The sequence below is a fragment of the Dermacentor andersoni genome, chromosome 1 (assembly GCF_023375885.2).
Source record: "Dermacentor andersoni chromosome 1, qqDerAnde1_hic_scaffold, whole genome shotgun sequence".
Classification (NCBI taxonomy): Eukaryota; Metazoa; Arthropoda; class Arachnida; order Ixodida; family Ixodidae; genus Dermacentor; species Dermacentor andersoni.
The window spans coordinates 65,399,096-65,423,387 of record NC_092814.1 but is presented as its reverse complement, the minus strand read 5'-3'; the positions used below and the strand labels follow the sequence as shown (position 1 = coordinate 65,423,387).

The 24,292-nt window shown below is 42.6% G+C and overlaps 1 protein-coding gene across 1 annotated transcript in view; it reads left to right on the top strand.

The window, feature by feature from the left end:
* Arp3 (Actin-related protein 3) overlaps positions 1–22,678 on the top strand; it is a 29,605-nt gene extending 6,927 nt beyond the window's left edge. The window contains exons 7-13 of the mRNA XM_050193292.3: positions 2,470–2,577; positions 14,299–14,442; positions 14,510–14,683; positions 15,424–15,516; positions 15,965–16,090; positions 16,208–16,291; positions 22,033–22,678. Of these exons, the coding sequence (XP_050049249.1) occupies positions 2,470–2,577; positions 14,299–14,442; positions 14,510–14,683; positions 15,424–15,516; positions 15,965–16,090; positions 16,208–16,291; positions 22,033–22,128 (825 nt within the window). The 3' untranslated portion in view covers positions 22,129–22,678. The remainder of the gene's footprint in view (positions 1–2,469; positions 2,578–14,298; positions 14,443–14,509; positions 14,684–15,423; positions 15,517–15,964; positions 16,091–16,207; positions 16,292–22,032) is intronic.
* Positions 22,679–24,292: the final 1,614 nt, after the last annotated feature.

Sequence of the window (24,292 nt, the reverse complement as noted above, 5' to 3'; positions counted from 1 at the left end):
GCATGTGATTTATTCAGAATCCATAAGTCTGAACCATGCCTCACATAGGTTAAGGAAAGAATGCACTGCTAAAGTTTGCAAACAGTTGTATTGAGTAATGAAATAGCAAGAGTGCTTCAAGTGCTAAAATGCTAAAGTAACAGTGCCTGTTAGGTTCACTACTGCATATCGTGATGCTGTATCACTACTGCAAGGCTTTAATTAAATTTGATTTTGTCATGACATGAATCCTACTGTTTTGGTACTGTATTTTGTAACTTAATTGAAACGTAACGGGTCGTGTTTGGCTGTAGTTACTCAGGATTGAAATGTAAAATGTTGCCATACACAACACAGCAACTTGGCAACATCTCATCCTTTAGAACTCGTTTTGGATCTTGTTTCCTACTTTCTGGTTGTTCCTGCATTCTTAAATTATTTTAAAAATGGCCTAACCTCTTTGTCTGGTCAATTTCATTGCCGCACTGTGGAGTGCATACTCTGCGAGGATGTTTTGAAAGTAGAAGGAAACAGGAATGGGTGCTGGGCAGGAGTTGACTTGCGGGGCTTTAGTACTTCTCTGTTTTATACACACTACATACCTGGCAGCTTTCCTGAATTTTTCGCAGAGATTATGAATTTGGCTGCTTTATATGATTTAACAAATGTTTTGTCAATTTCTTTCAAAAAATTAATGCTACTCACAAAAAGTTTCACTTGTTAGTCTCCGTTTATACCCTTCATAGTCTTGTGATGATGAAAGCATACCAGAGTCGTAATTGCTGCGGGCAAGTTTATTCAGACCAATTAATGTGGCAGGCGAAAGCAGTGGCAGCAAAGACACGAAAAAGGTCACTGCAATATGAGCATAGTCTGTTGCTTGTCAGTTTGAGCTGGTCGTTGCCAAGTTGCCGCTGCTTATGTGCTACTTTTAAAAGTAAATAATTGTGAATGAAGTGTGTATATATCTAACAAGACGTGTGGGCTCAGGGAAAACTCCCCTTTCCCCTACCCCCAAAAAGATTGCTATTCCCCCTCCTCCCTTCCGGTCAGGGCTGTCTCCCTTCAGTGGAGCGGGGGCCCTCATAGGGCCCCCCCCCCTTTACTGAATATACAGGGTGTTTCAGCGAACACTTTCAAAAATCTTTAAAGGTTGCCTTTGGCAGGTATCACGATTCTAGTTCATGAGCTGGTCTACTCAAAGCGGCGGACAATTCTTGCAAAAAAAACAAGATGCAAAATCGGCTAATTAATAAAAATTCAGTAATTAAGTTTTTAACTAATTACATCATGGCCCATATTGCAATTTACAAATTATAGCCGTGGAATCAGCAACGCGGGTCCACTTGCAACAAATTTTCAAGATGACACCAGTTTCGAGATATGAATTCCCAAACTTTGCGGAGAAATGCATTGGCGTTCCAGTTAATTTGTTAACAAAACGTCGTTTCATGCACTGAAGCACACAAGTAACTGAAACGTCAATGCATTTCTCCGTAAAGTTAGGAAATTTATATCTTGAAACTGGTGTCGTCCTGAGAACTCGTTCCAAGTAGATCCGCCTTGTGAAGTCCACTGCTAGAATTTGTGAATTGCAATATGGGTCATAAGATAATCAGCTAGAAGTTAATTATTGAATTGTTAATTGGTGAATTTCGCATTTCAATTTTTTTTGTGACAATGAGAAAATTGTAGAGCGACATGAAAAACTCTCGATACAGCTTTCTGTTGATCAATATGTGCTACATAGTGTTTTTTCGAGCACGAAAGAAGCACGCGAAATTGCAGTGCAACTGGACGCTAGAAGCATTTTGCATGTGTTTCTATATTAGTAACTTTTTTTTAGATTCATATGTAACATACCAAATTTGTTTGCTTTAGATGTACTATTAGATGCAATTCACAGAATTGGGATATTTTTCATTGCTGAGCTACGGAGTATTCAACTTCATAGTTTCGTTTTCTTGACATCTCCAATTTTGCCAATTTTTAATAAAAGATTGACGACCTAAATAAAAAATTTGAAATGAACAGTCACTATTTTTTAAGTTTTTCTTTTAAATGCAACAAACCTCATCCTGTTTGACCCGCTGTGGTTGCTCAGTGGCTATGGTGTTAGGCTGCTGAGCACGAGGTCGCGGGATCGAATGCCAGCCACGGCGGCCTTATTTCGATGGGGGCGAAATGCGAAAACACCCGTGTACTTAGATTTAGGTGCACGTTAAAGAACCCCACGTGGTCGAAATTTCCGGAGTCCTCCGCTACGGCGTGCCTCATAATCAGAAAGTGGTTTTGGCACGTAAAACCCCACAATTTAATTTAAATTTTTCATCCTGTTTGGTACAATGGTTGCCAAGAAAAACGAATTCTCATTTTACACGTGGTTAAATAGGAGCACCTGAGGTAAAGCTTCCTCTTAAGTGCACAGGTCAACAGGTCTGACTGTACAGATTGCGTTTGGCATTTTTATTAACTTGCATTGGGTTGCAGGCTGTCCTGGCTTTAGCTGCTTCCTGGACATCTCGTCAACTAGGAGAACGCACCCTGACTGGCCTTGTGATCGATTCTGGTGATGGTGTCACTCACTGTATCCCTGTGGTGAGCTTTGCAATTGATGTTACTTGTAGAATGCATAGCTGACACTCAAAGGTTTTCTGTACTGTTTGCTTGCATTTTTAGTTTCCAGTGCTTATTTTATGCTAGATAGATGAAGTTTATTGAGAACATTGTGTAAAAAATTTCAGGAAAAAGAAACTGCATTGCTTCCTTACCCTCTGAGTGAGGTTGAAATTCGATAGTCTGGTTGTATATTGTAATTGATAAAAGAAAAATAATCCATAGAAAAGATGCATAGGCCTCTGGTCACTGACCAAGCCAAATGTCAATTGACGTTTTGGAAGCCAAACGCGTTCCTAAAGGTTGTCATCAGTTTAAATACACAGCACACCCGCTGCTGTGGCTTAGCAGCTATGGTGTTGTGCTGCTAAGCACCAAGTCGTGGGACCAAATCGTGGCGGCGACAGCCCCATTTCAATGGGGGTGAAATGCAAAAATGCCTCTGTCCCGTGCATTGGGGGCACGTAAAAGATCCCCTGGTGATCAAAATTAATCCAGAGTGCCCCACTATGGCATGCCTGATAATGAAATCGTAGTTTTTTCATGTTAAAGTAAAAGCTCGTTAATTCACTACTCGTTAATTCTAAATTTCGGATAATTCGAACTAGTTGCCGCGGTCCGTCCCACAATGTATTGAAAGCGATATGTAACACATCCCGCTAATTCACACTGAAATCCGCACCGCCACCGATAATTCGAACTCCGCATCATCGTGGATGGGGAGAGTGCTAGTGCGCGGGAGCACGCTGGCGTCGCCGCGCGGGTCGCGCCGCTTTGCTTTTTCGATCAGCGGCAAGGACGATAACACCCTCGCCGCGCCATGTTCTTTGCGTACGAGCGTGCGAGGGTGAGCCGGCGAACGCGGCTCAATCTCGCGTGCGCGAGAGGGGAAGGTGGGGCGGAGCGCGCCCTCTCTTGTCGCGCGCGAGGCGAGGGAGGGACCGGGGGACGATCTTCGGCGGCTGAGGCAGCTGCTGCTTACGGCGCGGCCAAGCGGCCGCCGCATCTTGAAAGCGATCTGCGTCGTGGCCAAAGTGCGCGCCCGCGTGGGCCTCGTCTTCAAAGCGATCTGCGATGTTTGCAGAGTGCGCATATTTCCGGTAGCTTCATATGCGATGTGCTTTCTACGTTTCGTTCGCGTTAAAGCGAGGGCTGTACGAACGTCAATTCGCTCGCTGCTACTGCTGCGTGCCCTCACTCCAGCGTTTTTCAGAGAGTTTCCGCGGTCATCGAGCGAGATGCGTTCATGCTCACCTGTGCGCGCGTGACACAGTGCTTGTTAATTTAGTTAGTAAGCAAATGCTCACAAGTTTATACGTCCGATAAAACTATTATCCTTACTTCGTATAGCTATCTACTAATTTTCTATCGCAATCGATGCTTCGCTTTTCGCGCGAGACGGAGACTTTTTTTTTCTCTCCGCCCCAGTCAGCGCGACAAACGCGCGGATGGAGCAAGAGCCATCTCGACGTCGGGCGCGTCGGACCGCGCTGGCCGCGTCCGGTTACATTGGCTGCGCCAGAGCTTCGAAGTATAGACGTTGTTCACGCCAACGTGACATAGCGTGTGCGCGCGTGCTCACGCCACGTCAGACTACATACGCGCCTTAACCGAGCGATTTTTTTCTCTGACTTTCATTAGTTCGAATTTTGTATAATTCGAATTTTCATAGCATCCCCGCTGAATTCGAATTAACGAGCTTTTACTGTAAACCCCAGAATTCATAAAGTACACAGCATGTGACATAATGGTCAGGAATAAACTTAAGGCATGATACCATCTTTCTAGTTCATGGTATTAGGTGTCGACAGTATCAGTTAAAGGTCCCTGAAAAACAAATTTCGTAGGCATATAGGGTGCAGCTACCGTAAAGCATTAGTACCACAATTTAAGTGAAGGGTCTCGTATTAAGAGAGCTATGGACAGTCCTCCTCTCTAAACATGCTTTTTCTCAACTCGTTCGCCAAGTGATCATGGCTAAGCTCCGCCTTCAATGGCTGTGTGTCATGTGATGTGTCATCTACTTTCGGTTGTCTTGAAGCCTCTCCAACCTCTCCGCTAGCTGTCTGGCCATCGATTCCCCGCAAGAGCTTTCCAAGAAGTGTGCCTTGTGAGTGTTCTGTCGCTGCCCCGAGCATGTCCAGTATTCCGCTAACCGCAGGCGAGGTGGGCGTTTTGGCGGATGGATGGAGGCATAAACTAAAGCCCCTCCATACTACTACTGTGATGAAGGGGCTTTAGCGTAAATGTGAGCGGCCTGCACGATGTAGTCACCAGGAGGCACAGAGCTTAATAGGCTGCTGAGCTACTGTTGCTATAACCAATTGTTGTAACCAAGTGTAAAACATTTTAAACATTTAAAAAGAATGTGTTCATTGTTGCGCTCCTACCCGCTGTGGTTGCTCAGTGGCTATGGTGTTCGGCTGCTGAGCACGAGGTCGCAGGATCGAATCCCAGCCACGGCGGCCGCATTTCGATAGGGGCGAAATGCGAAAACACCCGTGTACTTAGATTTAGGTCACGTTAAAGAACCCCAGGTGGTCGAAATTTCCGGAGTCCTCCACTACGGCATGCCTCATAATCAGAAAGTGGTTTTGGCACTTAAAACCCCGTAATCTAATTTAAAAAAAAAATTATTGCACTCCTGTCGAAAATTTACACCAGCAGCATTTGTCTGCTTGAGCTCTGTGGCACCAGGTGGCTGCATCGTGAAGGGCATTCACGTTTGCGCCTCCACTCATTCGGTAAAATGCCCAGTTTGCTCGCACTTGTGTTTACTCGAATACTGGAGACGCTGAAACGCCATTATGGTAGTAATCCTCTGGCGTGAAGTGACAGCCGCAAACGCAGAGATCCTTGCGCCAATCAGTTACCGACATTCTAATGCACTGCAGCCACTACGCTCGTCTGCTGCCTTGCAGAATGACATGATGTCGTAGCTTGAGATATCGGCAAACCATGGTGCTTGCAAAAAGAAAGCTTGAGACCAACACTGACCGTGCAGCTCGCGTTAACATGGAGCACGTGACACAAGCAGACAACACTTGCTGTGTGCTGGAAGTGCTCGAATGTAGTGATAAATTGTCGCTTTGTATTCTCTTTCTGTTAATTATTTTTTATAGAAACAAATTAAGCGACATTCCAACTTATTAGGAACAACACTTGTTCACCATAAAGTTGGAAAAATTATCTATGACATGACCTCGGTAGTCGGATAGCTCACCCAACTGATGTCAGTTGGGCAAATGCGTAGATTGAGATGGTGCAGCTGAAAACTCGGGGGAGCAGCACCGCTGCGATTGGTAGTGGTGACATTATTAAAACCTTACAATAGATTACGCACTTTACGCGGAGCGCTTAAATGCCGCTTAATGATCAGAAGGACCTACCCTAATGACTCAGTATGTTTGTACAATATCATCAAAATCACTTCAGAGTCCCTTTAAGATATGAGTTTGAAATTTTGAATATGAGTCAAGTAGTCTGTGCTCTTTCATTTCTATTGTGTTCGATTCGAGAATTTGCTATTCAAAGTTGTCAAATATGTTTCCTTTGAATATATAAGGGATAGAAACATTTACTGCAGTCTCGAGGGAGACAGAGTGATGGATGTGAAGACTGGTCTGCTGAAATGATTCTGCTGCACTATAGCAGTGGTTGTTGCGCAGAGTCACCAGTTCCTTAGTGAACACACGGGGCAGATAAGTTTTCAATAATTTCCAGTCTTTCAATAACAATCGCCCGCTTTTAGGCAGTCTATATACAGTCTATATATGAATTTGTTCCCATTTATTATTTGGCTGGTGTTGCCATGTTTGTGTCTGTTGTAGTGGGGGGGGGGGGAGCAGTTATAGCTCTTTCTTTATTTTTGAACCAAATTTGATAAAAGTATGCATGCTTGTTTAGTTTCTTAATCTGATCCTAAAATGAAATATTTTCTCTAGGTTCTATATTTCATGTTAATTTTAATCATTTTAATCTTGTAAGTGGTCCTTTACTTTCACAAGGTTGTCGGGGAGCTTGTTTGAAGACATGTACAAGACTTGGGTCATATTAGGCAAAGACACGCTACAAAGCTTCGCTTGTTTGGGGCACATATAGGATACTAACTCATTTACAGTATAGCAACTTCCTTGTCACTTCGCAATTGAGGTCACGATTTTTTGTCTTTGGGACATAGACATTGGCAACTGTTCGCAGAAAGTTTCTTGCATATTGTTTGTAGCTATTTTTGAACTGCACGCTTGCATCTAAGAAATTGACTGATGGCTTATTGTCTCTCAAAACTAGCATAGGTGCCGCTGAGATTTCATTTATTTTGAATAAGTACAAGTAATTCAGTTCCTGTAGTACTTCGTTGTGAATGTAATTTTAATATGTATGTTATCCATAGGGATCAGCATTTTTAGTTTTCGTTTTCCCAAAATTCAGCATACTTACATTGGTTTTATACTCGCCTGAAAATTCTTTCGTAGATAATTTTTCATATTGAGCTTACCGATTTTTTCCAGTGAATATCCAGTTCATTAATTTAGATGAAGCTGAAACGTACAATAGGAATACTGATCTCACAATTCAACACTGTAGTTGCATCTAAGGCCACAACCAGATGCACACTATTTTGTAGCGACGGTAACAAGCGACAGGTTTTGTTGTCGCAGAGGGCAGTTGTTGTCACCGGTTTCTGGTCAGCCAGAAAATAAAATTTCTCTTATTGCCCGGAAGTCTGTGTGGCTACTTCCGCCGGGGATAGCATGATTGCGCAACAACATGATAGGAACCAGTCCATCCCCCTCAATCTAAATTCACTCTTGCAACTTGCTCTGTGCTGCGGCAGCAAAAAATAAACAGTAAAATCAGTCATTGTTTTGTCTCATGTCAAGCTGAGGACAAAATATTGGCATTGTCTTGTCATTGTTCTTGAGATCAGTTGTTTTTGACACTGTTAGGCCTGGGGTGCCACCGGGAGCCGCGAAAGTGTTTTGAGTTTTGCTCAACAGATGGGTACCCGCCATGGTTGCTCAGTGGCTATGGTGTTGGGCTGCTCAGCACGAAGTCACGGGATCGAATCTTGGCCACGGCGGCCACATTTCGATGGGGGCGAAATGCGAAAACACCCGTGTGCTTAGATTTAGATGCACGTTAAAGAACACCAGGTGGTCGAAATTTGCCGAGTCCTCCACTACAGTGTGCTTCATAATCAGAAAGTGGTTTTGGCACGTAAAACCCCATAATTTAATTAATTTTAAACAGATGGGTGCCATGACATTTCACGCTGGCGGCATGCAACGAATTTCTACTGGTGGTAACAGCATGTTGAAGCTAGCTCTAATACAGCTTGGTTAAAACATTGGCCTTGTGGTACATTTACTATCACTTTACCTGTGTATTAATTTGGACTAACATGTAAATTCATTCCTACTTATTTTGTTCACGTTGCAATGCGACACAGAGACCCTGTCGCATCACTTGAATATTATGTGCATGTGGTTGCCGCTTAAACACACAGAAAAACAAGTTTTTGAGAAGCACTCTAGCAGGGGCACAGTGCCATACGGCAGTGCGACTGTGCAGGACTTAAGAATGAGTGTATTTGATATTTGAACACAAATATGGTGAGACATTCTTTTAACCTTATACAGGTACAGAGCTCCAATGAATAATACAGACAATTACTAGGTAAATATGACCCAGTGACATGCCAGTTCATGCACTGCACTGCGAAGATTGCAAGGACCTGGGCTCCACTGAACACTCGCATTCTGCCCCCTCCCTTTCTTGCTTTTTGTTTTTGTTGCAGAGGCAGGCAAAATATAAGGTTTGCTTGGGCAGCAAGCTGATGCTTTGCCAGTCTTCTTACATTGGTGCGCAGGCAGGCATACAGCTTTGTGGCGATCACTCACTTAAATTTGCTTCCAGTGACCCTTTTCTTTTTGGTGAAAACTGAATTTTTGAAAACAAGGTGCGGTCACGTTCACTGTGAGGGTATACAGTCATCAGTTCTTTCAACAATAAAAATAGGTGCCATTCTTCTTAAACAGGGTGCTACCAGTAATCGGAACCGTTTTCGGCAGTTATTGTCTGTTGGCAGTGCTGTATGGCAACATGGCGGAGCCTGCACAGAAAAAATAAAAAATGAATTCTCGTGTTGCAACTCATATTGAGTGCAGTAGCACCTCATTCTTGTTCTTCTTTTTTTTTTCCTGGTTTAAACCGAAAATGCTGAACCTGATATACAGCACATACAAACAATTGATAAAAGACGAGAACACAGCACAAGTACTTTTCCTGTGTTCTTGGAAGCCTTCATGCCTTGTAGTAGCATACAAGAGTTTATGGCTAGCTTTCTGCTCCCAAGTTTACGTACTATGTCGCATACTATGTGTTGTGGTTTACGGGATGTTCCACATCTGCCACTATGGCTGCGAGTGGTGCTAGCTAACGTTGACAGTGCTAGGTTTACTACAAGTACACAAATACCCAGAAAGTGGGTGGGGGGAACAGCTACCGCGAGTCATGTGGCGGTGGAAAGGGTTCTTCCCTTTTCGTTTTCTTTGTCTTTATTATTTCTACATTTCAACTTAAAAAGCAGTTCACTTCCCCTATGCTTTCATTGGCTTCATGGTCTCTTGACTTTTTTTGGTTGTTACTTTTTACTGCCACACCTAGCCCTTGCACCGGAAAACCTAATATGTCATTGTACTTCTCACTGTATATCTTAACCAGTGATCCCAATTCAATATAGCCACATTACTACATATACACGCTTTGATCATCGAGGTATCTGGGTATTTATTAGGTGAAAATAAAGATCGTGCTGGATTGAGCACCTCACACCTGTTGTCTGGAAGCTACGCTTACATGGTGAACAGATATAAATGGCCTTCTTGGACATTTATAGCAGAGCATACTGCTTTTGATTTAATTAACCGTGCTTGGCCGACTATAGACCATCGTTTTCAGTGCATGTAGTGCTTACAGTCAAAGCCATCTATAACAATATGGAGTGCTAAGAAAATTCCTATGTTATCAATTAATAATTATTACTGGGCTGCATGAAAAAAAAAACAGAAATATCAAAACTTAGACAATGAAGTAGAGTCAAACTCGGTATAACATTACCGGCTATACTTGGATGTAACAGTGAGGAGCCGCAGCACCACCAACTTTTGTGTGTGGTAGAATAAAATGCTTACTATAATGTTCCCATGCATAGTTACTGTTTATAACAATTAAATCTGGCTGGTGGATGTCTGCACCAAAGGGAAAAGGAAGAAATTATGCAGACCCTACGGTGTGCTTTAATGCGGCTTTGCTTTTGCACGCCCTGCGTAAGTGTGTCGCTTGACAAATTTGCATAGTGTTTATTTTTTAGAAGTAGCAGAAATATACAGTTACATACCTTGAACTTAAATTTATCCTGTTTGCCTGCAACCACTGTCGTGTCTTTAGTAGTAGCGTTGCCTTCTCACGTCACCTTTTCCCTATCCCCCCACCCCTGCCTTCCTTGTATGGGGACTGCAAGCGAATAGTGACAAGGCTGTTATTCACTCGTTTCGCGACTGCGCAGGTTCTATCCATTCTGTGCCTCCTCTCCCCCCTCCTCTCTACCATTCTATTTAGCTTCCTTCTGGAATTGCATGTTAGTAGAAAGATAAGCGCGGCCATTTCAGCAATGCTTTTGCGGAGATCATGGATAATTACAGCTGTCAAGAGGCCAATGTGGCAGCACCGAGGGAGCTCCAGTGGGCATCGTGCACATTCGACGCGGTGCAGAGGTCCAAACGAGTTTCTTGCATCGCCTTTCCTGTCTGCCTCGCTAGTCATCTATACACATGCGCGAACCCCCCCCCCCTTGGTGCGGTGTGCCATGCAGCAGCAGTAGCAGCAGTGGGAAAGTCGAACAAAGGGAAAGAAAGCTTCGCTTTAAAATTTTAGCTGCTGCATCTCCAGCCTTTTTTCACTCTCCCTTCCATCCCTCCGAAACATGAGTTGACAGCATCCACGGCTGCCCTGGCCATTGGCCGTTGGTGCTGTCTGTATTCCCATGTCTCTCCTCATGCACACCAAAGTTCAAAAGTGCAAATGTAAAAAAACTTACGATTGGGTGCATCGGTTAGTCATGGCCTGTGCCATATTTGGATAGCTTGGTTTTCTTGTAGCACATGAAAAATTAGGGCTAAATTTACAAGAAACCTTATAATATTAATAAAGGAAAGTGGAAATCAAAGTGGAAAAAAGACAACTTACCACCAGTGGGAGAATGCACAATCCCAGCTTGACATGTGCAGTGCTTTACCAAGTGAGCTATGGCTGTCTGTCCGTTCATTTTCTTGGCTATTTACGTATATGTATTGATAACATATCCCAGTAGTCTTAACAAGCACCACTCATGGCTATGGTAACGTTTATGTAACAGCCATGAAATTGCCGGCATAACATAGCACATGATCTTAAAGATCATGTACTATGTTATGCTGGCAATTTCATGTGCAACTGGTCGATAAATCCTAGTAAGCCACCTATGGTAAAACCTCATATGCATCAAGGCTGCCAGAGTTGTTACCCTTGCAATGCAATGAGCAAAAGAAATAAGGAGAATGGAAGGGCTTGATTTTTGGTAAGTCGTAGAAGGCCAGTAGATTTTAACAAATTGCACTAACTTTTTGCAGTGGTGGTTGTTACGTCATGGCTCATTCCACTAGTTATTTTGATGTCTGCCGGTGATTATCACTAGAATATCGGAATGAATTGCCAAAATTTTATAAAGGAACAACGTTGTAGTGCCCCGCCAGGACTAGACCTCCGGAGCCACCGGTTGCGAGTTGAAGATTCGTTCTGTCAGCCACTCCACCAATGCTGCAGCAACGAATACTGTGCCTGGCCTTTTGAGCGCTTGTTGAAGGGACACTGATGATAAAAATAATTTGAGCTATGTTGGTAAATTATCGTTTCACAATTCCTAACATGCCACTCTTACCCTGAGCAGAGGCTTGGTATATCAATACACAAAAACAAAATGTAGGGGCAACACTGCCTTAAAGTTTCTGCATTGCCATTTGTTGGGCGTGTTGGTAAACTGAAAGCATATTTAGCCCCAGCAAACAAGGACGGAAGGGAGATGACACCACAATGCGCTAACTTCAACAACTTGATATTCAGGAAATACACCTACATAACCCATGCACAGTGGCGCCACCTCATCCAAATCTTAACCATCCAAAAAAAAGCAGTCTCCTTATCCAAGTCGACGAAAGGGGCACTAACACACGTATCACTATTCCGCCAGATAGCCTGAGCCTCGATAATCTCTCACACGTCTTTATCTTTGTGCTTCGCAAGAACCCGGCAGGATCCATACACCGGCGCACAGCCGCATTTATGACAGTGAGTTGACAGATGACCGTATTGCTTATTTTTCACGTTTAGGCTATGTTCCCGTAATCGGTCATTAAGACATCTCCCTGTCTGTCCGATGTATTTTACAGGAACATAGCCTAAACGTGAAAAATAAGCAATACGGTCATCTGTCAACTCACTGTCATGAATGCAGCTGTGCGCCGGTGTATGGATCCTGCCGGGTTCTTGCGAAGCACAAAGATAAAGACGTGCGTGAGATTATTGAGGCTCAGGATATCTGGCGGAATAGTGATACGTGTGTTAGTGCCCCTTCAGTCGACTTGTTAGATAAGGAGACTGCTTTTTTGGATGGTTAAGATTTGGATGAGGTGGCGCCACTGGGCATGGGTTATGTAGCTGTATTTCCTGAAAATCAAGTTGTTGAAGTTAGTGCATTGTGGTGTCATCTCCCTTCCGCCCTTGTTTGCTGGCGCTAAATATGCTTTCAGCTTGAAGTTGCCATACCAGTTCGCCCTGGCGTCAGGATTTTGATGGCATCTGCTTGGGCTTAGTTAATTTATTGGTAATTATGGACTGACTTGTGTTCTAATGCAACCAAAGACTGAACTTTGCATGTTTCCAGAATTGTTACTGAGCCATGGTGGTTCAAGTATGAAAAAAAATTACCTTGAAATCTGTGATGTCACACTGACATCAGGTGCTGGGGTTTTGGACTGAAATTCAAAAAATGGAACTTTGACCTTCATTTTCGTATCTAATAATCAACCTGTTAATGTGAAATTAGTGGGAATAGCTTCAATTGAATACTTTAGTAGGGCCTGATAATGATTTACTGATTTAATGTCTTTCTTCAGCGTCTCTCTAAAACGAATGGCTGACACTACACACTGCTGCTTATATATTAACCAGTGCTCAGTGAAAGAATATGAATGCTGCCAATGGCAAGAACCAAAAGACTGGATAGGAACGATACCAAACCATACCATATGAAACAGTGGGAACCTTATTTTTCATAATATTGCCCAGCTGTCATATCACTGCTTTGTGTAGTGAGCCAAACTGCAACTTTTAAAAATTTCTTGATATTAGTTCTTTTAAAACCATGTATTTTTTTTTTTTTTTTCTGGGATTCAGCCAAGTAATTTTGTTACACAGTGTAAATTTAATGAAGTTCACGTGTGCCCCAACATGTACCTGGAGCTCTTGTGACAAGGGGAAGCATTGCCCAGCAAAAAATTTATAATTTCTGTGTCCATTCATGTGCAAAGTATCTGGCAAACAATGATAAACACCAACCGTTGAGCGTAGGGTGGAACACATTGCTGCACTATTGGTCCTGCTAGTACAGAAGCCATGGTGGGTGCATACCATTTATACATGGAATTGTGCTTCTGAACTCATCTGTGGACAGTCGGAGCAGAACACCATGAGGAAGTACAATTACAAGTGCTCCAGTGACAGCAAAAAGGATGTGCATTGTCTTAGCATTGTCATTGGTATTGCGAATGCTATGGTAATATCCCTACAGCACTGTTAACAAACAAAATAGCGGTGTAGTGTTGGTAGGCTATGAGGATACATGTGTATGCTTGGCACTGTGTGATGGCAGTTGCTTACATTAGTCAGTCTGTGCTGAAGCTTCTCTTCACATCATCTTGATCAGACATGCCAGTGCCTTTGATCCCATAATTATTGTTTGAGCTTCTTGCGGTATTTTGTTCATTAATGCTTACTGTGAAGATGCTTTCTGCAAAGACTTGTAGAAACCTGCAAGGTCATTTTTAATACAATTGAACCTCATTATAAGAAAGTCCCATCTGATGTGAACCTGCTGCGGTGGCTCAGCGGCTATAGTGTCACGCTACTAAGTACGAGGTCACTGGATGAAATCCAGGCCCCCACGGCCGTATTTTGATGGGGGCGAAATGCAAAAACACAGTGTCCCGCGCATTGGGGTCACGTTAAAGATCCCCAGGTGATCAAAATTAATCGGGGGTCCCCCACTACAGCATGCCTCATAATCAAATGTTAATCAAATCATAATCAAGTGTTTTTGACTCGTAAAACCACTGAATTCAATTCTTCTGATGTGCAAATGCCCTCATTATGTCCAATATTCGTTAAAGACATGTATTCCTTACACATTGATGTCGGCAAGCAGCCTTTTAGATTTACTTTGTTATATGTATATCAATGTTTGTTAATTCGAAGTTCAACTGGGCACAAATTTTAACCTAATGAAATTCAGTTTAACTCTTTCACTGGAAGTACAACTTTGTTATGCCGAGGTTTGATTGTTATGTATAAATGTGCTTATAAAAAGCTTTGCTCTACTTGTTTCAGGCTGAGGGCTATGTGATTGGCAGCTGCATCAAGCACATTCCCATTGCTGGACGCAATGTGACCTACTTTATTCAGAACCTTCTGCGTGAGCGGGAGGTGGGCATTCCACCAGAGCAGTCTTTGGAGACTGCAAAAGCCATCAAGGTAAGACCATATTTTGCTATGTTTGTCATGCTATTGTTGTTGCTCATTTATACCTATACCTTTCCAGGAGAAGCTGTGTTACATTTGTCCAGACATTGCCAAGGAATTTTCCAGATATGACCAGGAGCCAAGCAAGTGGATCAAGAAATATGAAGGCATGAATGCAATCACGAAGCAGAAGTTTTGTGTTGATGTAGGTTACGAACGATTTCTGGGACCTGAAATCTTCTTTCATCCTGAGGTAACTGTTATGTGTATTTCTATTTATAAACACTTGAAAATTTTGTAGCCTAGCCATAACACTTTATGATTTTTTTAAAATTTAATCTCATTTGCTTGTATAACCCATCCTAACCTATACGTGGACCCTAGTTCGGAAACTAGAATTTAGCTATGAAAGTTTTTTTTTTAGCTAGAATTTAACCTTATGCAAGTTCTTTATGCTCCCCCTGTGCATATATTTTTCTTTCACTGTGCACAAATGAAGCTAAAATAAACTTCTTAAAGTTGTTGCATGCAGCAGTAACATCTGTTTTTATAGATGTACTTTTTTTTTAATTGTGTTGGGGCACATCAGAAATATTCAAACGCAAATTTAAGAAAAGTGCAACCTTTATATGAGAATACTATACAGTATTCAGAGCAGAGTTGTTAATTTAATTCAGGGTACTTGCTTAGGTTGGTAATTACTCAAAAAAAAATTACGTGCATATACTACAGTATTATTTGGAACTTTCTTGTGTCTGTGTGCTTTGAGTGAGCCTTAATAATAAACTGTTAGTGTTCAGAAAAAGAAACAAAATCTGGGTCAAGGATAGCAGTTATGTGGGTATTGCATGCATGATGGATTGCTGTTGTGCATTTCTTGTGCACACGCACAGTAAAATAATGGTTGTGAATGCAGGTTTAATAGCAGCTTTATTACGTTAGATTTTTTAGTTTTTGCTGCTGTTCGTTTATCCATTTACTTTCTTTTTTCAGTTCTCAAATCCTGACTTTACTACACCTATTTCTGAGATTGTTGACACATGTGTGCAAAGTTGCCCCATTGATGTGCGACGCCCACTTTACAAGGTAACCCATTGTACAAATATATGCTGGCACCAGTCACTTCTTGGCCTCTTGGGGTGCGTGTAGATGACTGTGTCATGCAATGGCCTTGAATGTGGATTCACTGTTTTGCATGTGAATGCAGTTTTAACTTGTACTGCTCGTGCTGTCAATTCCTCAGTACTTCGGTATTTCAGAGAAGATGATGCTGCAGTATTCGAATATGAAATGAGAAAACATTGTTCATTTAGTAACCTTATCCAATCAGTATTGTCTTTCCCATGTGTGAACACGTATGTTCCACCCTAATGATAGTCTTCATACTTCTTGCTTAATAGCTTTTCTATGTTTACTAGAATCCGCTCCTTTTCTCTGGCTGTGAACGTGAAATTTTTGGCTCTGGTGCATGCATTGATTGTTTGAAGAAAGTTGTGTGATCAGCTTTTGTGAGAGATCTATTTCGCTTTTACAGAACATTGTTCTGTCTGGTGGCTCCACAATGTTTAAAGACTTTGGCCGCCGACTACAGCGAGACTTGAAGCGTGTGGTTGATGCACGACTTAAGTTCAGTGAAAAGCTAAGTGGAGGACGCATCACGGCAAGTTTCCTTTTGTTTGTGTGTTTGTATGTGTGTGTGTGTGCATGTCTTGCCATGGCTAATGACTCCTTGAAAGCTTGACGTTGTACTGAACATTCTCTTACCTGTCGTTTACAGCCGAAGCCAATGGAAGTGCAAGTGATTTCCCATCACATGCAGAGATACGCTGTCTGGTTTGGTGGCAGCATGTTGGCATCTACGGTGAGTCATCGCAGTAATTGGTTCTTTCAACATGTAAAGTTATGGGCCTGGTTGTTCTGTTGGATGGTAAATTTAGCATGGAGGGACATATTTTAATTTCATAAAAGAGTGGCAAACTTTTCCATTATCTGAAGCTTAATGATTCTGGCTGAAGATAGTACACTAAAACAGTGTTTGATGTAATAGTTCTGCAGAAACCCACAAGGTGGAGAGAAGTAATTAAGGGAAAATGAGACATCCACCTAATCGTAGCAATTGTTACAAAGGAAACCCATGCGGGTTCCTTGAAAGAAAAGCCTTGCAGTCGGAAAAAATTCGTCCTGGTCCGGGACTCGAACTCGGGACCACCGCCTTTCCAGGGCAGCCGCTCTACCATGTGAGCTATCCAGGCGGCTAGCAGATAGGGCGAAGTCGAATTTGTTAACAACTCGAAGCAAAGGCAAGGATTTGATGTAATAGTTCTGCGGAAACCCGAAAGGTGGAGAGAAGTATTTAAATGAAAATTAGACATCCACCTAATTGTAGCAGTTGCTACAAAGGAAACCTATACGGGTTCCTCGAAAGAAAAGCCTCACCAGTTGAAGAAAACCGTCCTGAAGAAATTGTCCTGGTCCCGGACCAGGACGAACTTTTCTTCAACTGTGAGGCTTTTCTTTCGAGGAACCCATGTGGGTTTGCTTCGCAGCATTTGCTACGATTAGGTGGATGTCTCATTTTCCCTTAATACACTAAAACAGTGTGCTGAACTTTTTTGTATTTTTATACATGTATTTCATACATGTTAGATTGAGCTTGCATCATTGGTTCACAAGGGATGTATCCTGTTAGTTTAAGTTGAAAGTGATAATTCACTTTCTTCTTTTAAATTGATAAGTACTGTATATATATGTGGACATGGTGTGTACTTTGTTTCTGACCTACTGTGGATGGAGCAAGTGTGAGAGTTGGTAGTGGTACTTTTACTGCCGGAACTAACCTACCATGATAAGGTGGTAATGTGGCTGTAATGATGCGGCTGTAGAAGCCTCTATTGCCCTAAGTAATACCAACGATGTCACTGTAGTGACTATCCATAAAGGGGAATGTGTTCAGGACAACTGCTTTACTTTTATTCTTTTCAAGGTTGCCATAACGAAGAAACCAAACCATGATCTCATGACTAAACTGCAAAGCATTATAATGATTGAGTCATAATAATCATGGTCAGGGAATGAAAATGTAGTCTCACAAAATGTTGCAGTAATATTGAGCTTATAAGGCAAAATTTCAAGCATATTTTGCACATTTGGAAAGTTCGTAAATATAAGTCACTGGTAGGCACAAACATGCCGAACTGTATTGCATTGGGCAGTCTTCCTGTTGTAGCATAACACATAGTACCATTGCCTCTCAGTGCGAACATGAATGCACTACAGTAGACTCCCTTTAAAACAAACTCGAAGGGACCATGAAAATTTGTTCGTCTTATCAGATTAATTGGCAACATGACCAGGTGCATCCAGATATCTTACTTCAAAATGGTTAATGAAGTAGACTTACAGTGGGGGGAAAATGACATAAAAAGCATTTATTTAGCTGAACTTAATCTAAAACTGTTTTCAAGTGGTACTCTTGCTTGGTTTCATCCAGTCTGTTGTGGATGTTTGCGCTTCTTTGCAAATCAGCGAGCAGCCACAAACGATGTCACCTCATCTAATGACCTTAAAAATTCTCCTGTGCCTTCCTGCTGTTGGAAAAAGTCCATTAGGGAGTTAAAGCAGGCGTCTGCCACCTGATGGGTCATCAGTGCAGGCTCCAAGCTCTAGCAAAAGTACGCAGGAGCACGCTGAGCGCACGGCAAAGCAACGTAACCTAGAGGCAAGTCTAGGTGACGTTGAGTGAAGTAGGGAATGAGAAACAAGGCGAAGCGTCGCGGAGGAGGAAAGTAGGAAGAGGCACCCCAGGTTGCATTTTTACAATTGCTAGTAGGTACAGCGGGGCGGGGCGTTTCTCACTGCGCGCGACGTTTCTGCGCAGGCGCAAGTAAGAGTGGGTGCGAGAGAGAAAATCTGGGTGCCTTTGCTCCCAGATTCTTCCTAGGCACAACGGAGGAGGTTTCTTAGTGCGTGTTGTATGCGTTTGTCCCCTAGACATGCCAGCATTGCAGAATGCGGTCGAGTTTGCCTCTGGCTGCTTGCATGCTGAGGAAGTGGGCACAGATGCTCCATTTGGTGATAGCTGTGTCTGAAGGGGAATGGTTCTGACTGGTGTTGTATAAGTCGCGGGTCACTTTTTCATCGCGACGATAGATTGAATTTTTTACAAGCACTGCTCCAGGAGGGCACATGTAACCGGCAAACGGGGGCCTCAGGAGAGCACCTGAGGTTATAATAAAGCAGGCAATGCAGGATATCCAGGGCACCCAAGGGATAGTGGGAGGATCAAAGCTGGAAGCAGGGTGGCCCGTGTGTTGGGGCCGCGGAGGCCGAAGCGTGCCAGGGGGTGTTCACATAAAAAATTGGCCGTGCGCGATAGCAGACAGCCGATCCTATACTCCCCTGGCACGCACAGGCCTCGATGAGCCCCAACCCAGGGACCAGTCCGGGTTCCAGCTTTAATGTCCCTGTTGCCACTTTGGTGTCCTGGAAGCTCCGCCAATAATGCGAAATAATGACACGTTGTTACAACTAGTAAAAAAACCCGATTGAATAAATATAATTGCGTCCAGCCGCCAACTTGCGACGCTAAGTTTAGCACTACCGCACCGCTGCTTCTGCTGGCACACCTAGGGACAAACGCATACAACACGCACTAAGAAACTCCTCCGTAGTGCCTAGGCAGAGCCATATATTCAAGGAGCGAAAGTCCCCGCATTTCTTCTCTCGCAATGCTCTTACTCGCGCATGCGTGCGCACGTTCAGCGTCTCCGCAAGTGCCACTCTCCACTGTACCTACTAGCAACTGTAAGTACGCCCCCGGCTTGACCTCCTCTGGCAGTTGCTACAGGTTTCGTTTGCGATACGGACGTGCCGGGTTTGCCTCGTGGTACCATCGTCCTCTCGCGCCGTACACTGTGCAAGCATGCGACAGTGAAGCGACGATGGCGGCTCAATCTCACGTGCGTGGAGGAAGAAATGGCGGGTGGGAAGCGCGCAGTCTTTCGTCGCGTGCATGGCACTGTGGAAGGGAGAAGAGGTGGGGGGGGGTATTGTACTTGGGGCGCGCGGTTGCACTGGCGCTGGCTTTAGCTTGAACACGATCTGCTTTGCGGGCACAGTCTAGTTGGGCCGATGGCTCGTAGCTTTGCGTGCGCAGTGTTCTTGCCGCTCAGTTTGCGTTGAAGCGATAGACAGCGCAAAGGTCACTTCACTTCGCTTGCTGCTGTTGCGGTCATCCAGTGTGGTGTGATCGTTTATATTTGCCTGTGCGCACTGACACCATGCTTGTTAATTTAGTTAGTGAGCCAATGTTTACAAGAGGGCGTTCTACTCTGGCTGCTGCTGCGTATGATGCAGCCTCACGAGCCTTGTCTTGAATACGATTTGCGATGCAGACAGTCAAGGTACACTGAGGACTGATAGCTTCGTTTGCGTTATAGCACCCACATGCTTGTGCGTCACCCGTGTTCATGAAGTGAAACGTCACTGTCTCTTTTTGTTTCATTCTCTCACTTTCGCCTTTGTCCACGGCCGATGTGCGCCACAAGCCTCCAGCAGGGTGTCTTGACGCGCACGAACCCAGGCGTGGCGCATCGAGACACCCTAGCCTATAGGACCGGTAGCAATGGCGGTCACTGTGAATGTTCATCTTAATGAAAGAGTATGACTGAGGCAGTTCATCTTAAGCGGACTTTTTTTTTTGCATTGAATCTATGGAAAACCAAACAAATGTTCCCATCTTGTTCGTTATATGCGAGAATTCGTCTTTACCGAGTTCTTCTTAACGAGAGTTCACTGTATATTAGATTTTGACATGAAGTAAAACCTTCACGTCTGGTGCGCTTCTGAAAAGTTTTGAACCAGATGCTCAACTCCACGCTGTCATTAAAAGAATGAACATATTTGCCATATTTGCCCAAGCCTAGTGACTTGTGTCGCTGCTCTTTTAATCCTTTTCTGTGCAATATTGAGAAGTATATGTCTGAAAGTGATAGAAAAAAGCATGGCTTTAGCTCTCAGAACAAGACATAATTTTTAAATCTGAACAAAAATTAATGCAAGAATTGCAAGGTTCAACACTCCGTGATGGAACATCACAGATGTTCCATTCATGGCCTCTCATAGATATCCACACCTTTGTTACTGCCATGTACATTTCTGCTTAGGGTCACACGCCTACCGCACCCGGTCTAGCGCCAATCATTGTCTGCCTGGCACTTGAGCTTGCACATTTACTACATACTTCTCCTTTACTCTTCTAGTTCCCTCATGGATAGCTTTTTCCACTTTTGGATATCTTTTTTTCAAGCTCCAAGAAAAGTGTGTGAGATCTGAAAAAGTACAATGTGACCAGGTGCTTGCATGCAGTGACATTAGTGCTCTCAAACATGCTGTGTATGAATGGTCGTTCATGCGTGCAACATTCTGTAGTATGAGGCTGTAGGTGATAGTGGTGGATTGAAGCGAATGTTCTTGCCCATACCAGATGAGAGAGAGAGAGAGAGAGAGAAAGCTTGCAAAGCAATCAGGGGCAGTTTAGGGGTCTGTTTAAAAACCTGGCTACTTGAAGAAAAAAATTGGCGCCAAAGCGGCGAACTTCATCCAGCGGCTAATGCCCGACGCCAATCTGGCTCAACCACGAAAAATTTGCCCAGTAAACGCATGATACATGCACGCTAGGCGTCGCCAGGAGCAATCTCCCTCAGACTTCTGGCAGCGAGTTGTAAGCCTCCGCAGTTTTTCCTTTTTGTATGCATTTTCTCTTTTTTTTTTCTACAAATTTCTTGGTGGTTAAAACAATTCACACAATGAAAATCCTTATTATTTTATTTTTTACAAGAACATGTTCAAGTCTGGCAACAATGACAGTTACACGGCAAATGCGTGATGCTCTCTGCGTCTTTTTTGCTCCATGTAGCCCAAGCCAGCAAACAATCTGCGTCATGCACCACTGGATCTATTTTCGCCACTTGAAGTTCGTCATTAAAGTTTGCTCCACGCAGCTCGGGCTTAAGGGTGTGCACAGAAGGAATCTTTCATTCTTTTGTTCGTTTGTCTGTATTTTTTTTAATTTGTATGAATATTATCTAACATACTGAATACATGTTTGCTATATATTAACAAATTACTGAATTTTCCAATTTATATAAATGTCCATGATATAAAAACTTGCATTTTTGTCCTACTTCCCTTAGATGACCTTGAAGCCAAAATGTTATCCAAAAAAGTGCTAGTTTTTCTCTTAATATTAGCCGCATTCCGCGTTCATTGTAACATATCTTATAGGAGTGGATGCATGATACAATGAAGTATTTGAAGCTGCTTATTCATACAGCAAAGTATGTTTACAATGAACACCGATTAATGGTGCTCATGGTTGAACAAAACTCAAACGCATAAGTTATTGGAAAGAACAGTTCATGCTCAATGTTGCACCACACATAGTTGAGAGAAAAATTCAGTGCAGAACAAAGCTTGTGTAGTTGAACTGTTGCTATTGAAATAATTAGCCTCCTAACAAGCAAACATATTCTTTTCGTGGAATCCATAAATAAGTTTAGTTTCAAATTCTTGTATAACTTTCATTGTGTATTTTTATTCCAGCCGGAGTTCTACGAAGTGTGCCACACAAAAAAGGCCTATGAAGAGTGTGGACCGAGCATCTGCCGTCACAACCCAGTATTTGGTGCCATGACATAGGGCTGTATTGTGGAAGGCTTTTCTCTTTCTTTCATTTTTGACATGTGGCTTTGCATGGTTGGACAACTTTTTGACAGAATGCCAACCTTTTTACGACTTTTCTTTGGTTTTATATTCCCTTTTGTTGCCCTAAAATCATACTGTATTTACTTCAACCATCTTTAGCGGTTGAGCAGTAGCTGGACAGTTGATGCTGCAGTGAAGGCTGCATTTTTTTTTACCTATTTACAATAAGTTTATTCGTAGCCTATTTATGATATGTTATGACGATTATATGAAAGACAGCAGGTACATTTTTGTAATATAAATGTGCCTGCTTGTGGCAGTTGGTCTGTATGGTGCATGGAAGCTATTGCGACATGCATGTGGCAATTGTTAAATTCTACTTTTTTTTTCCTCCTGCAGACTAAGTGCTCTTTAACTGGTCTTCACACATTTATGCAACTAATTTCTTCCTCTGTTCGCACCTTTTTTTTTTTTTAATCATAATGTAAAGAAATTGTACATTTTATTTTTTCAAAGTATCACATTAAAGTTGTTGAATATGGCACATGGTGTGGTTTGTGTGAATTAAATAAAGGGCACAATTTCAAAGCAGCATGCTAATTTGCTTTGCTCCAGTAGTAAGAATACCCTTAAAACAAGTATACTTGGTGCCTCATGTAACCGGAACCTGGCAACTGATAGGCCAGCACCGAAAGCCAAATAGAGCACTTGTTACTTGTTTTGCCATAGTGCGAGTGCAATCCATTGAAAGCACACTGTGAACACACAGCAGCACACCCAATGTTCAAGTGTGCTGCAATTAATTTGCACAAATGCATATAAGATGTCTATTTTTATCCTAGAAAAAAAAAAGCATGAAAGCTAACTTTCCTGTTTTTGTGTGTAATTTATTGCAACTTATTACCCAAATAAGTGTAGAAATAAAAATTCCGAGTTGATTGCTATATCCACATCTGTCCACAATTGCACTATAAAGAAGTTTTGGTTCCATTACATAGAAGGCCTTGTATATGGAAAGAAACGTATGGTATGTTTACTACAGCCTGTAACTCTGCTCTTGTTTATCGTGGAAGAAAAGCAAAGTTCAATTATATGTCTAGTTTTGGGGGAGCCTTATTAAATAGTAGTAATCAATTTAATAGTCAACATGTTATGGAAAGCAACATAGTGTGCGAGAAAATTTTTAAGTATTTATCGTCATTACTGGATGTTTGCACATAGGCAACTTCGTTTTGCTGATATGGTTTCTAGAGTAATTTGATGTCCTTTTGTAGGCACGTTGTAGTTTCAAACAGTCCTATTTTTCATCTTAAAGTATTGTGGTTTTATAGTTGGAGGGCGACTACATTGTGCAACCTTTTGTATACTGTGCTTGGAGAGGTAGAGGTACTATCAGTTTTTTACTGGAGTAGCAAAACCCGTCTAGGAGCCGTGAATAGTGAGCCTTGACTTGAACTAGGAGCCTTGACTAGGCTCCTAGACTTCAAGACTAGGAGCCTTGAATAGCCTTGCCTTGAATAGTGAACAGTATCTTGTGATGAAAAATGTAAACAGAATGGAAATGGGTAATTTGCAAAAACTTAAATTGGCTGCCACGCGAAGCTTTCCATCAACCATAAGCTCTTGTCCAAAGGCCCAATTCTGCATGTTTTAAAGAAGGGGGGTGTATCTGACATCCAAATTACTGGACCTTTGAGGTAGAGGTACTGTCTACCTCAATCTCCGCAGGAACCAATTTACAACAGGTTTTGGCAACATGAAGACCTTACCTTGGCCTAGTCAAATCGCACTAGTCCACTTTCATAAAAAGGTACGGTATGAACATTCCAATGTATCCCTCATCATTTTGCTGTAGACTACTACGTATTAGCAGGAGGATATGGGGACATTAACTGTTGGTAATGCAATTTATGGTATGTCATATGAGATGCCAACAAACAGACGCCAAGGATAACATAGGGGAAATTAGTTTTACTTACTAATTGAATTAAAGAAATAAATTAACGGCAATGAAAGTGGATGGAAAAACATCTTGCCGCTGGTGGGGAACGATCCCACGTCTTCACATTACGCGTGCAATGCTCTAACCAATTGAGCTATCGCGGCGCCGTTTTCCCATCCGATTTCTTGGGTATTTGTTTTACTACTACAACCAACC